General features: G+C 38.8%; 1 protein-coding gene across 3 annotated transcripts in view; it reads left to right on the top strand.

Moving 5' to 3' along the window:
- The window catches only part of dglucy (D-glutamate cyclase), a 57,500-nt gene that overhangs the window by 22,341 nt on the left and 19,285 nt on the right, over nucleotides 1-15,874 (top strand). For all 3 annotated transcript variants that reach the window (XM_028442545.1, XM_028442544.1, XM_028442546.1), the window contains 7 exons: nucleotides 893-1,015; nucleotides 5,351-5,563; nucleotides 5,633-5,750; nucleotides 9,427-9,569; nucleotides 9,647-9,746; nucleotides 11,057-11,205; nucleotides 14,008-14,127. In XM_028442545.1, the coding sequence (XP_028298346.1) occupies nucleotides 893-1,015; nucleotides 5,351-5,563; nucleotides 5,633-5,750; nucleotides 9,427-9,569; nucleotides 9,647-9,746; nucleotides 11,057-11,205; nucleotides 14,008-14,127 (966 nt within the window). The remainder of the gene's footprint in view (nucleotides 1-892; nucleotides 1,016-5,350; nucleotides 5,564-5,632; nucleotides 5,751-9,426; nucleotides 9,570-9,646; nucleotides 9,747-11,056; nucleotides 11,206-14,007; nucleotides 14,128-15,874) is intronic.

The following is a 15,874-nucleotide window of genomic DNA, read 5'->3' as shown; positions in this document are numbered from 1 at the left end:
CACGAATGTGTTATTCAAAAGGCAAAAGCTGAAATTAACTATATGAAAGACTACTAATGATCATAAAGTAATACATATGTGTATGCATTAATATTAAAATAATAATAATACACAATTAATGCAGTGGGTCGCAATGCAATTCATCAAACCTGGAACTGTTCTGCGCTGTACGACTCACAGGCAGGTGCAAACTCAAACACAGAGATCATAGCTGCAGTAAATCTAGACACAAAACACTGTGGAAATAAAAAAATAAAAAATGCTCCAGTTTCTAGTATTAGAAAATATTTAAATAAAACAATAGTCGATATTAACAGCCACTGAAAGAAAAAATACAGAGTAAAGTCTGTGGTAGCGTGTGTCCCCGCTGTGGTGCAAAGCGTCACTGTGCGCAGAGCTCCAGATGTCACTCCGAACGCACCTCTCCTGTGTCTTCATCTCCATGTTTTGACAGTCAAACTTTCCTGTCGTGTTTATCGCAAGGAGTGTGAGCCCAGAATCAGCTGATCAGCTTCACTATTTATGCAGCAATGGAACAATGTTCAAATTGGAATGTGCGTGACACAGCGCTACTCAGGAGCTCAGACCTGCTGGATGATGTTTTCCATGGACTGATAAGAGCAAAGTTGCAGTCCTGATGAGTAGACACATTGAATTAGGGAAAATTAGGTTTTAAAGTTTATTAAACAGCGTTTTAATTTAGCAAAAGGTTCATTTAAATAGGACGGTCTAAACCACATCTATACGTGCACATATAAGTGCCACAATGTTAGTGAATTCCCCACAGCAGGTGAGCAAACAGCGCCACCAAAGGATTTAGGGACGCACCTGGTTTACCACCCTTTATTTCAGATGTTAGTGTTGATTGTGTTTCTGTTTGTGTGCGTTGCAGCTCTGCTGGGCATACAGGACCTGTCCAAACCCAACTATGGGGAGGTCGTGGAGCTGCAGCATGGTGACGTCCCTGTGTTCTGGGCCTGTGGAGTGACCGCTATAGAGGCTGTAGTCTGCAGCAGTGAGCAGCTCTTTTTTCACTTTTTACCAATGTAAAGTCCAGTCCAAGGTCACTGTACTGATACCTGTCAGTAGTTTGAGTCTGCAGGGAGTCAGATTTGGAAATGAGCTTAGAATCATTTTGATCTGCTTATAAAATAAATACTTGTGTGATAGACTATAGCAGAGATGAGGTATAGAACTATGATCATTGTCAACATTAACACAGACAAGAACAAAAGGGCTTGTGTGTTTTTGTGTTCATTTTGGTTATTTTTGTTGTTTATATTTTGTTATATTTAATCCGTGTATCATTTGTTCATTTGTCTTTCATTATGTAACAAAAACACGAAAAACTAAAAAAAACACTCATTATTTGATATTTGTTTCCAAAACCAAAATGAAATAATGGAAAACGCCTTGTTTTTCAAATTCAAGCTCTTTTGCTTCAGTACAGAAAACAAAAAATGGAAAACGAACACCTTTATTTGTTTTCTCCATTACCGATTGGCCAAAGTACGTGGCCCGGAAGTGTACTCTCATTCGATGCTAACGGCATTGCGGCAGAATAAGCCTTTTCACATTCTCGCACTGGTTCAGTTCTTCCGCATTAGGTCAAAGGTCAAGAGGGATAAACTCGCCATGGCTGACGGTGCAGGAAGCGAGTCTGACAGAGATTTAGATTTTTTTTTTCTCGTTGTAGCTTTGATTCCTTGAACGATTTTTTTTGCATAAACGTAGTATCGGTGTCTGAGGCAGAAAGACCGAGTTAGCTGCCAAAGCTGATGCTACACACGAGCTAAAAATTCTGTTACTTTTCAAACTGTTCCAGCTGATGACGTTACTCCAGCTCTCTTATCGACCTGTCCATCTTGTGCACTTCCTTCAAATTTGTAAATCGAATTAAAATAATAGCTTAATGAAAATAATCATGGACCTGGTTAGTGAATAGTGGACCTTGTAAATTTATCTTTTCAAAGTCAGAACTCATACTGTCCTTTTCACACTCGGAAATATCGCTTGTCCCATCAATAATAATAATAATAATACATTTTATTTATAAGCGCTTTTCAAAAACAATTTACAGTTGTTAAAACAACTACACAAGTCAGAAAAAGAAACCAACAACAATAAAGTAAATACATAACAATCAAAAGTTGAAAGCTTGGGAGAGGAGTGTGGAAGCAGAGGTCTGTCGGTTTTACAAAAGTGCTCAAATATTTGCATCAATCCCGGGTAGAGTCCTAATTCACCCACTGCAGACCCAGGTAATCTGTTTTCATTCACCAGGGGTGGAGGTGAGGGGACTGCCCTTGCTTTCATACTGCTGCTGAGCTGCTCCCACCGGTTTTTAAAAGTGCTCGGATTGGCCGAAAGTGACATCAGTGGAAAACCCTGGACACCTCCTCTAGTCCGAATATGTGTAATATTAATATGAACACTTAAAACACTACCGGTCTCTGGAATAAAATTACAAATGCTGTTAGGTTGGAAATATTAACAGAGTGAACGAGACATAATTATTGATAAGATCGCTGCTTCGAACTGTGCATCCGAAAGTGTCCTTTTTGCTTTAGCTGGTGTTGGGCACAGAACCTCCTCACGGGCATTTCGGAGGATTTAGAGACTCCTAAGTGTTGCAAAGCTAAAGATATCTCGGTATGTGTTCCGTATATTCCTCCAGTCCAGCCATGACACAGCTTGTGTTATCGGACTGGTAACTGACACGGGTCATTTGAAAACTTATGAAAAACACATTTCATGCCGACATTTCAGAGATTTTCGGAAACCTTTCATTGTGCTACTGACAAAACTTCCTATTAACATCAAAACAAAGCCCTTTTTACAATAGAGTTAACCTAATGGAATACAAGAAGAGATGCTTTTGTTTTGAAAATAGGATCTTTGATTTTTAGCTTGCAGTGCATCATTCACCAAGTTCACCAAGACAAATTCCTCGTGTGTATTCAATACATTACTTGGTCAATAAAGTTGATTCTGATTCTGATCATGGGGCAGTTGAGTATGACTAGTGTGCCCACGGAGCACACTTAGGAAATGTCCCCATATAGTATATATCTGGGTATTTCTCGCATACTCAATCTTGAGTACATATTAATTTTGATGCGAGATTTTGTATGACATTTACAACACTGCCGAAGTGTCGACCTCAGATCATTTGCTTGAAGTTTGCTTTGATCTCCACTGTAAACACTCTCTTAATGACTGTTGTGGCAGTTTTGAATGGAATGAGACAGAGTCAAGTTGTAGGGTTTAATGGTCAGATGCGGACACAGGGTTTATTTGGTCAAAGGGTTTTGGAGGCAGACCGGTCTGGGATTCAGAGGTTTCTGTGTGTGTGTCCCAATGAATCTATAGTTGTTCTGTGCTCTCAGGGTTTTGTATGCTGCTGATAGTGCTAAGCATAACAATGACAGAGTCTCTGAGAAGAGGCCTTGGCAAACGTTATCAGTGTACAATGGTATCTGGCCTGCTTAGGGCAGTGTGACCAGGACCAGAAAAGATTCTGTACTCACATATCATTGACATTGTGGGGAAAGTTTCGGGCATTGCATTGTGGGATGTGGAGTGCCATAGACCAGTGGTTCCCAAACGGTGTGCCGCGGCACACTAGTGTGCCTTGATGCAAGTCCAGGTGTGCCGTGGGATTTTGCGACAACAATACTGTTTGCGGCGATCTGCCTGAGTGCTCCGAGCGTGTAATGATGGGTGCATGTGCCGCTCCAAGTGCATGCAGACGCACACTGCTTCTTGTGCGCACATGATTCTCTGTGGCGCACCTCAACAGGTGAACGCAATCACACTAATGAGAAAGTCACCCTATAAATGGCCTTTGGCTGTGTGCAACAGTGCACCAGAAACGTGCTCTGTATATATATATATATATGTGTGTGTTAGGGATGTAACGATTCACTCAACTCCCGATACGATTCGATTCACGATACTGGGTTCACGATACAATTTTCTCACGATTTATTTTACAAAATGGGAATGTTGACAAATGACTGAAAAATATTCCTTTATTTTTTGGGGGAAAATACTATACTATTTTTCTTTTATTTTTCATTGTCAAAAGAATCCCTTGATAAACTATTCAAAATGATGCAATTTAACTAAAAATAAATCTTGGATGAAATAAATAAAGGAATAATACAAATGAAGAAGAAACCTATTAATTTAAATTCTGGTTCTATAGTAAACAATTCAAAACTGCATAATAGTTCTTTTTCTTTTTAAAAGTGCAACTGAAAATGTATTTTGTGCCTTAACAATTGGACTTTTTTTTAAAAAAACAGTCATTTTACTGTATTTACGTCAGATATTTGTTTAGACCAGCAGAGGACGCTGGTGACCCAGTGGTCGGTTGGCATGCAGTTATTCCACCAGTGAAGAAGAGAAGCTATGCTAGCAGACCGAGCTAATAGAAAAACGTGACTTTTACAGATATTCACGTAATATTAAAGATATTCTTTAGGTGCTAAAGGAGTAGAGATGCATCGATGTGAACCGTGGTACCTATGAATCGATTTTTAACTGCCTTACGATTAATCGTTACATTCCTAATATATATATAGTTTATATAAACGTAAGAAAAATGGTTTCAGGTTATAAAAGTAGAACCCAGTTTTCTGTTTGGTTAATGCCTAATTTTACAGGTTACTTACCAGTTTAAAATATACCAGTTTAAAATATACTTTTAACAAATTAAATATACTTACCTAAAATTGTGTTTATTTGTAGTTACCTTGTTTGATGAAAAATAATTAACTTATTTGCATTGTGTTTTGTGTTCAAAGGTTTTTCACCTTTCTTGTCACTGGAAAGAATAAGATAGAGTGAAATCCTGAGTCTGGTCAAGTCCTTCTTTTTTCGAGTGTGGGAAGCCATTATGTTATTAAGACACTTGACATACATTATTATTGCAATATACAACTACACAAAAATATTTATATTTTAATTTACTACTTTGTATGCATTCATTTCATAATATAAAGGCAAACTCTATACCTAAAAACAATTATTTAATTAAAAAAAAAAATAAAATAAATAAATTAAAAAGAGGAAATGCAATATTTGGGATTTAAGACTGTGACAAAGCCTGTAGGACAACATTAAAACTGAGAAACAGCAGTGATAATATGTGTTATAAAGGCTATTTTGCACAATAGGTGTGCCTTCAGATTTTTACTTGCCTTGGGCACAAAAAGTTTGGGAACCACTGCCATAGACACATGCATGGATGTGTTTTTACTTCATTCTCAATGGTACAATAGTTAAAGTTAGTGATAATAACAGCCAGGATGTCTCACAGTGTGAACTGACTTGTGTCTTTCAGAGCCATCCTTGGCGTTCTGTCACTCACCAGGCTCTATGTTTATGACTGACGTTCCTGACTCTGACAGCATTAACCCTTCACATCCAAAAGTCAAGCCGGAGCTGACCCCACTTTGCTTCCAGATATCCCATGATCCTTTGCTGTATAGCCTTGCTTCACGGGCAGCTGTGGACAGAATCAGACAGCTAGAGACGGTTATTGGGGAGGACCCAGGTATGGTGACCTCTCAGAATGATGCTGATTGAACATTTTTTAAATGTGCCTGTATCTCTTGGTCACCAGGTCAGCGAGGAATACAAACTTTATTTGTTCAGGATGAACTTCTGCACTCATGTCTGGCACTCTCCCACGCTTCCTCTGTTGTCATAACAACTGGCTTTCCAACACATTATATGCACAAGTACGTGCATTTATACATTTTTTTGTTTATACCGTGACAGTAGCAACCTCCATCACAATCATTTAAATTAGACATGGCAACAAAATAGTATAAATGCACCAAACGGCAAAAATAATCTACCTATAAAAGCAAGGAACATCTGTGTGGATGTGTGCATGCGTGTGTGTGGAGCAAATATCTCCCAGACGCGGTGCGAGTTCGACCTGAAACTTAGTCAACGGGTTCCAAATACCCCAAGTGTCTGTATCTGTTATTTTTGGAGTAATTTGGTAATTTCAAAATGTTTATTTTAATTTTATTTCACTTCTGGACGGCCCCGAAATGAAACCTATTCAGCTTTTGACCTCAGGGTGTGAGGGGGCACGAGCGCACCATCTATATCTATTTCACTGCACAGCTCCTCACCTGAGCAAGAGTCACGTGTGCGGCCAGAGCCAATCGCTGCTCTCACAGCCAAGCAGGCACGGACTGTAAACACACGAGCAATAGAGAAGGAGATAGTTTAGCCCGAGACAGGGAGCTCTCTGAATAGATCATTTGAAACCGTCAGCCGCTGGTGAGATTTTTATAGACAAGTTTTCCAACCCGTTCAATTCTCCATCTGGAAAACTGTGGTGCCGTGCATGGAAGTTAAGCTCTGACCACTCGGTTCAAAGGTAAAAAAATATTTTTGTTTTTTAAAAAAACACAGCCGAATTGTAGATAATACTTTAATTTACTTACTCACTCATGTAGTTTGGAGCTTTACGTTTGGTTTTGCGCAGTTTTGTTACTTTTCTGATTGGCGCTACAATGTCTATGGAGTTTGGTTATCAGCGTCTCAAACATTTCACAGGAACACACACACAAGGTATTTGTTTATTTATAATAAAAATATACTAAATTAGTAAAATAAAACAAAAAACTAAACAATATTTATACAAAAAGTACACAAAATGACTCCAGAATCACTCTATAATGGCAACCAAAACAGTTATACAAAAAATATACAAAAAGACAACTAAACAACACACGGCTGATGCGCGTGCATGGAGTAGATGGATGTAGACACACACACAACTGTTGCACGGGGGAGATGGATGTAGACACACACACGGCTAATGCGCGTGCACGGAGGAGATGGATGTGGACACACACTCTGATGCGTGTGCACGGAGTAGATGGATGTAGACACACACACGGCTGATGCGCGTGCACGGAGGAGATGGATGTGGACACACACTCTGATGCGTGTGCACGGAGTAGATGGATGTAGACACACACACGGCTGATGCGCGTGCACGGAGGAGATGGCTGTACACACACAGTATTTATAATAAAAATATACTGAGTAAAATAAAACAAAAAACTAAACAAAATTTATACAAAAAGTACACAAAATGACAACAGAAATGCATAAAAATATACAAAAAGGCTCCAAAAACACACAAACATACATTACAGAAAAAAACACCAAACAATAACAAACATGAAAAAGACTCAAAATACACAAAACTAAATATTTATACAAAAATACACAAAATAACAATGCACAAAATGCACAAAACTACACTAAAAAAGATACAAAAATACACAAAATGCTTCCGGAACCACTACAATGGCAACAAAAAACCATAATATGCACAAAAAGACAACAGAAAGATACAAAAATACACATAATGACTCCAAAAACATACATTACAGAAAAATACATCAAACAAAAAAATACATAAAAATGAGTATAAAAAAACAACAAACACATTTATCATGCACATGTCCCATAAAATTAAACCAGGGAAATCGCACACGCTATTTTACTTTGCACCTGCAAATAAACCCTTTTATAACACTACAGAGTACAGAGTATGTACACCTCTTTGTTCATTTAACCTTCAAATATATTCTCATTTGACCATAATTGACAACTGTACTTATGCTCCCACATCAATGCAACGGCACTGTACTAGATGGACGTAGAGAGACACACACACAAACACACACACAGTATTTATAATAAAAATATACAAAATAAAACATATAAATAATATATACTAAATGAAACAAAAAACTAAACAATATTTATACAAAAAAACACAAAATGATTCCAGAATCACAACAAATGGCAACAAAAACAATAATTATACAAAAAATACACAAAAACACAACAGAAAGATACAAAAATACAAATAATGACTCCAAAAAACATACATTACAGAAAAATACACCAAACCAAAAATTATAAAAGTGAGTAAAAAAAAAAAAAACAACAAACACATTTATCATGCAAGTCCCATAGAATTAAACCAGGAAAATTGCACCCGCAAATATACCCTTTTATGCTCCCACATGAATGCATACTTCTGACGGGCACTGTACTAGTAAATGGTAATGATAGAAAGAAAAACAAGATGGCAACCAGTACCTTATTTTGCATCGTATAGCATACAAAATTTTTCCTTTAAAGTTGAGGGTATGGCCAATGTGACAGCGGGTGTCGGGAGGGAGAATATTACTGACAGTCCCCCCTACAGCGGAATGAATTAACTCTAACAGCTTCACATAATGTTGGGAAAGTTATGCTCTCATAGCTTTAATAACAGGACGGAGGCATCATGGTCCGTATGCAGGACGGCGTCTGATCATGGAGAGAAATTGCGTAAGAGCAAGTTATAGCAGAAGTCAAACAGTACATCTGCTGAATATTTGTTTTTATCTATACATTTATACATAAAATATTATTGCTGATTTTTTTAATACAAATGAAATACCAGTAATAAATTGAAGTGTGGGAAGCGGTGCAAGTTCGTGCATTTACGCCGGTGGGAAAAGCAAATAAAAAGGGTTTAAAATTTAAGATATCTCAGCCAGTTTTTAATAGTTGTTAATAATAAACAGAGATGGCAAAACTACCCAGATTTCTTACTTGAGTAAAAGTAAAAAGTACTAGTCCAAATATCTACTCAAGTAAAAGTTAAAAAGTACTGGCTCTGGAATGTACTCAAAAGTACTTTTAAATGTAATAAGTATTTCTATCGCTTGAGTCACTGGCTGCAAATCTATTAAACACATGATAATTTATATGGAATCAACTTTAGCAGTGTTTTATGGAATCACAGGAGTACCAAAATTAAAAGTAAATGCATGTGGAAATATAAAGTGAATCAATAATACAAATTTGTAAATAAAAAGAGAATCAATAATAAAAATGTGGAAATATAAAGAGAATCAATAATGAAAAACTATACAAATGTAGTATATTCTTTTTCCATTTTGTCATTGCTGTTTCTGTTTTGTCATTGTCTTTTCCAATTGCGTTTTGACATTGCTTTTACTTCGTGACTCAAGTGGTCGGTAAAAGGTCATTCTGTCCAGGCTGACTAGTCGATACCCGTTCACACAATTCCTGCTTGCAATCGCTATGTATTTGCATTGATTTTAGTATAGATTATAGATACAGTAGATGATACATAAGCGTAGATTTCTCAAAAACTTCGGATATCAGCTTTAATGATAGAAAGAAACAATAAACAACATAAAGTTGCCAAATAACTAAATTCATGAATGTTGATAATGTGATCTGTGGATCAGTCAATCACATTTCTGTGATTCCTGCTGTGATAAAAGTTGCCCCTCTCTGATTGAAATCATTAACTGGGGATTTGTCAGAAATACAGATTAAGTTCTGTTTCCATTTTAGTCCTCCTGAAGAGACCGATGGCCCGCCAGGTGCTTTTGCCATGGCAACAATGCTGCTGGCTTTAGGGAAACAAGTGACCATGCTGACAGACAGAAGAGCCTTGGATATGAACCGAGCCATTATGGATGAGGCCGTGAGGACAGGTAGGAGCATTAGAAAATCAAACCTGGGAGTTGTAATGGAAATGTCTTCAAGGAAAACCTCTAAACATCTCTCTCAGGCATCCTGAAAGCTGCCATTCCTCTGGTCACCTACGAAGACACAGGTCCACACTCTGCTCTGCACTTCTTGTGTCATCATGGAGATCCCACTAAACCCAGGTTAGCTCGTGTGTGCTGTCATCGAAACCATTCCGTCTTTGACATTACTGTTACAACAATGAAAAAGTTCTATATTTTGTCACTCATTTCAGAAAGTCAAACCCATATATGATATAGACCAGTGGTTCCCAATCTTTTTCATCCCGTGTACTCCCTTTGCATTTCTGTTAAATCATGTGTACCCCCTCTTCATATCATAAGTACCCTCTCTATAATTGAATTTGCTTTTTCAGTTGTGGAACAGTGAGCTCTCCTAAACCCCTTAATGTGTCTCGAACATTGGTTTCCTAAGGCTTAATAAATTCAAAACAATGAGTGGAATTTAAAGAATTTAGTTAAACTACAACTTTTATGTAATTCTTTCAATAGTAAGTAGTAACAGTCTCCTTTGTAAAATGTTGCCAATTATTGTCTCAATGTCAGAAGTGTGATAAAATGGCCTGTACAGCATAAAAGAATCCTGTATCAATAAATGACACAAAAATTAATTATTTTATTGAGGAATAGTACTGTTAGTTTGTGGTGAATTTGTCCAATAAATATCCTAAAAAGGAACTAGGAACATTTCCTGATTATTTTTACATTTATTGTTAAATCTTTGAGTACCCCCTGCAATGTGCTCCTGTACTCCTGTTTGGCAACCACTGATAAAGACTCATTGATATGTAATTACAGAATTCTCTCTGTCAGACTGCTGTAAGCAGACCAGATACCACTGAACACTGATGGCATTCACCAAGGCCTCTGCCTGAGGAGGCTCTGCTCTGACTACCACTATCAGCATTACACAGTGTGTAATGCTGATAGTGGTGACAGTCTGACATATTTCCTAAAATTTTGATGATATGGCTTACAAATAATGAAAACCCAAAATTCTGTTTCTCATAAAATTAGTATATTACATTAGATCAATAAAAATTTGAAATTTTAAACAAAAATGTAAGGCTTGTATCTTATGTAATATTCTAATTTATATTTGATAATCTTTCACAGTACACACTTGATGATCTTTAGGAGTACAAAAATGTTCATAACAGAACACCCCAAGTTTATTTTCAATGGATGATAACTAACTCTTAATGTTCTTATTTTCGATCAATTCCATATCAAAATTTACACAGTTTGTTACAATATGACCATGCATTCATTTTTGCAGCCCTGTTTTTGTCCTATTGATGCAGATGTAATAAAAATGCTATGATCAGGGTTTAATACTGATTAATTTTACCAAAACAAGGTGGAAAATTTGAATGAATAATCCAGCAAACATGAAAATATGGCCTTGTAAAGTCAGACTGTGAACCACACAGGTATGACCACCTTGTAGCCATTGAACGCAGTGGACGAGCTATGGATGGAAATTATTACAACATGAGAGGAATCAACATTAAACATCTACTTGATCCCATTGACGACTTGTTCATCGCTGCCAATGACATACCAGGAATTACTACTACAGGTGGGTATGAGTGTTCACTGCTCTAAAGACTACTGATAAATCTGTTATAGTCAGATTAAGCAGTAACAAAATGCACTTTAACATAGACATGGGGAACTGGTAGCCCCCAATCTAATTATGCACAGTCCCCAAAGTAAAAGAGCAAAATGACAAAACATAAAATTACAGAAATATACACAAAAAAAATTACAGAACATATTTAAAACGATTCCAAAAAGAAAACAAAAATTACACAAAATTAACCAAAAACAAACAACTAAAAATGCACACAAAAAAACAGGCAATTTTACAAAATAACAAAAATGAACAAAATGACCCTCAAAAACACAATTACTCCAAAACAGACAAGATACTCCTAAAATAACAAGAGTATATAACACCACAGCAAACCCACACAAAAATGACTCCAAAAACAAATAAACAATAACACAGAGAAACCCTTTGTTGTTTCCTGTGTTAATGCTCAGATTGGTCTTCATTATAAACGCCTACATGTTAATGTGGTCCTCGGATCACATACAATCACATTTCCGTGGCCCCAGCTGTGACATACGTAAGTTGCTTGTTACGCCCCGAGTGCCCAAAAGACACCCGGACGGCAACAGACGGTCAAATATGCACAAAGACAGTTCAGTTTTAACAGTTTATTTGTCGTTAACACCAGGACGAACACTTCCTGGGTGGGGAAGGTGAGGGCTGGGAGGTTTGTGCCAAATAAATGAAACAAACAAAACAGGCCCTATCAAACTCTACTGCTGCAATATGAAAAAGAACAAACAAAAATCCTGACTAACTAACTAAAGAAGAGGCCAAAACATACATGGGGTGGCACTCACCACTTACCTAGTGGTTCTAGACAGACAAAATCCTAGGTGTGTAAAATGTAAGCGGTACCTCGTCTTACCTAACCCTACACCTTACCACCACACCGAGAACAAAACAAAATGAAGGCCACCACGTAGCACAGCTCTCTCCAGACTTGCTCTTTCCAGACTTCCTCTCTCCAGACTGGTCTCTCGAAGTGTGCTTGATTGAGCCCTTATATACACTGCAGGGCTGCTAACGAGGCCAGGTGAGCACAGCAGCTGGCAGCTGATTAGCCTGCTGAAACAACAGAGGAGGATCAGAATAGTGCAGAGTTTACCTGCACGTAACATTGCTCATCTCTGTTTGAAAAGACTTTTTGTTTATCAGTTGTCTTTTTATATTTCTAACAGTGCTTTGGCAGAAAATATTGATAAAAATTGACACATAAAACATGGCAACAATCAAAGTTAAATAATACAAAGTGCATTCAGTAATGACAAGGGTCTGCCTTAGAAAAAGGTATTTTTTTCCTATTAATTGTTTACTACCAAGGTAAGAAATTAATTTTTTCCAGTCTAAGTTAAATTAATGAATACACAAGCTATGAATAAATAAGACGTTAATGGCATTTGACATTTTATTGTGCAGATGAAAACTACAATACGTTATAAAACTCCTCTTTATCAACACACTGGGATTTTTATGTTGGATAAGGAAACTCAAAGATATTTTACCTGGTAATTCTCTCTCAGACTATAGACCCTTTGATTGTTTGTAAACATTGTGACATATTTTGTTGGGCGGGGCTTAGCCTGGAGGCAAAACCACAATTGTCTTTGTTTTTTCTGAGCACAATTGTCCGATGGAATCCTATAAAGCTTTATTTTACGTCCACTAACGTTATTCCACCTATTCTGGCACCCAAACACACCACAAGACAAAATTCTAAAGCTGCAACATTACTGGCCTTGACAGTTTTTAGCCAGCGGCGTTTCTTGTTTTTGCCTCCAGCTAGAGTTGAGATATCACTTGTAATGTGGGCCATTAAGGGGTCTATGGAAGAACTCGTAATAAATTCCTTTTTGGTCAGCTTTCAGAAGCTGTCAGCAGGGTCCCCACGGTCATGTAATTCCTGGAAAAGTTATGTGTTAAGGCCCCCTTTAGGATGTGGCACCAAATGCTTGAGGTATCGCAACATAATCAAGACGCCAGACAGGAGTAACACTTTGCAAAGTATTTATTATCAAAAAGTGATTAAAAGTAGCAACACAACAAAATAAAACAGACTGGAGACCCTGGCCAAACTAAACAAAAGTAGGGAGGACACTGGGCCTACCCTATACTGGGCCGTCGACCCAGTATCCACCTTTTAAACTACAAAAAGTCACAAAAGACTAAACTAGACTACATGAACACGAAAACAGGACTGCCAGAAATAAAAAAAACTTAGAAGATCAAGTGGTGAGCAGAATGGACTCTCCCCACATGTCTGCTGCAGTTCAAAAGTTGTGCCTCTCTCCTTCTAGTCCTCTCAGCCCTTTATACAGCTTTTCCTCCCTCTCCACCTCATTGCTGATGTGAATCAGGTGCATTAGGTGAGCGGGAGGAAGAGCAGGCTGAGAGGCCAGGACGCAATGCCTTGAAAATGTGCATTCAATGCAGTGTGGCTGGCAAAGGTGAAATACCATCAATGGCTGATGAGAGAAGAGAACCCTAGTCGTGTTGGATGTAAACTATGTCTAAAATCAGCAATTTGGGGCAATATGGGGGAAAACACAATACACTGGAAAGGCCCGTTCATTTTTGCATTCTAATGGTCTTGAATAGATCTTAGCGGTTCATAAGTAAGTCATGGAAATATTTTGGAAAAGTTTTGAAAAATTATTGTGAAAAAAGTGTAGGAACCCTGTGTCAGTCAATAGGTTTATTGAACATTCAGAAGCAATAATCAGTCTATGGTTCCTCCAATGCTGCTACTTTGTCCTGTGTCCCTAGGAATTGGTGATGGGGGGAATGAGTTGGGGATGGGTAAGCTGAAGGAGAGAGTGATCAGCCTGATGCCCAAAGGAAGCCTCATAGCCTGTGATGTTCCAGCTGACTGTGCCATCACTGCTGGTAAGAACCAAAACAGCTTCCACAGGAAACGGACAATAACTCAGGGAATATTCCTCTTCAATGTAGCTGCATTAATGAGTATACACACCAGGGTGGGGGTCAATTACATTTTTCAGTTACAGTTACGTTTTCAATTACTCATGAGGAAGATGGCGGCAGTAAGGTGTGGCAGCTTGGCAGGTGCTGCTGTTACTTTTCCAAAACCATCAGGCAAACCACCGGATCTCCCTCTTATAGTACTCTGGCTTTGCCCAGAATGGCATCTCTTTCATGAAAATAGCACAACGCAGGGTCTAATGCACAAAATGAACGTGGCTCTGTACATGCTGGCTATCATTGTCATGCAATTGTATGGAAACTGGTCCGCGGCTGATCGAGAATGCACGGCTCATGCGCAGGAACGTCTGGCCCCGCATAACTTGGTGGAGCAGCTTGCAGTCGTGGATGGCCTACTACACACCATGCCGCTGGATCTTTGGAGACAATTTACAATATTCACCCATGTGTTGGATAAAGAGAAAACTACCGCGCCGAGGACGGAGTGCGGATCGCTTGGACGATGTGACGAAACCCTGCTTTGCATTGTTTTCCTCTTGTGTGGGGACGTTCAGTTAAACCCTGGACCCATGGACCTGCCCGTGGCTTCACAACAGGTAAAGGCGACACCCAGTCTCAGTGCTCCGGCGGTTTAATCTGGCACTGCTTTTGCACGAGATAACATCACAAAAAACTGCTTGCCTGGGATACAGACATTGTTTTCCTCTCCAAGTATAAGAGCGCACCAAATTCTCGTGGCTCTAAAACAACAAAGAATAAAACTCTTTTAAACAATCACGCGCACATGCTGTGGAACTTGGACTCAAAACCAAAGGGTGTCTTTGGAAGGCACTTAAAGCAGAACTGAGTAACTTGCGCTTAGCGCTCCCCCTAAAGGTCCCTTTGTCACTGTTGTAAAAACTCTACATCCCCCGCCGCGGCCCCATCCCAAGATGGTAGCAACCGATCACTGAAAAATCCTAATCCTAACAGTGACACTAAGGGTGCTTTCACACATATAGTCCCATGTGACCATGTGAACAGTATGAGGAAGAGAGACAAGAAAAATAAATGAATGATGTGGGAGTAATACGGAAGGGAGTGTGGACATGTGTGTGATGTGCTGACAAAGCGCCTCTGAAAATGGATGGATGGATGGATATTTGTGTGTGTGTTGCCTGATGGAGTGCTGGCTTGCGAGTGTGTGTACATGCCTGTTGCTCAATCATACACACTGTCGACGCTGCGCCTCGACGACAGTGTGTGTGATCGTTGCTGAGCTGTCACTGCATGGAGTTGCTCCATTCCTCGGACAAAGATCTTCTCTGCCTTTTTTTGCTGGCTCCTCCATGATATAAGTTTGAGGACAGTGAATCTGTAGAGAACCATGTGCAGCCACGGGGCTGGTCATACCAGCATTAGTTTGTATTGGGCTGCCGTAAAGCAGTACGTCTTGCCACCGGGACGGAAAGTTGCAAGTACTGTTTTCTGGCCAGAGACAACAGGGAGAGATGAAAGACCCCCCAATCACCCCATAATCACGGGGACAATGAGAAGGATTTATTAAGGTGAAAAAGTTACTTAGCTCTGCTTTAAATATACAGAGTATTATCTCAAAGACTGAGCAAATTGAGGACCTGCTAACGGACTCCAACCTGCAAAACGTGGTTATGTCACTCTACCCCGCTATCTGTTTTTACTGTCCCAGGTT

The sequence above is a fragment of the Gouania willdenowi genome, unplaced genomic scaffold (genome assembly GCF_900634775.1).
Source record: "Gouania willdenowi unplaced genomic scaffold, fGouWil2.1 scaffold_55_arrow_ctg1, whole genome shotgun sequence".
Taxonomy (NCBI): domain Eukaryota; kingdom Metazoa; phylum Chordata; class Actinopteri; order Blenniiformes; family Gobiesocidae; genus Gouania; species Gouania willdenowi.
The sequence above is the reverse complement of the archived record's forward strand: the minus strand, read 5'-3'. Positions and strand labels throughout refer to the sequence as shown.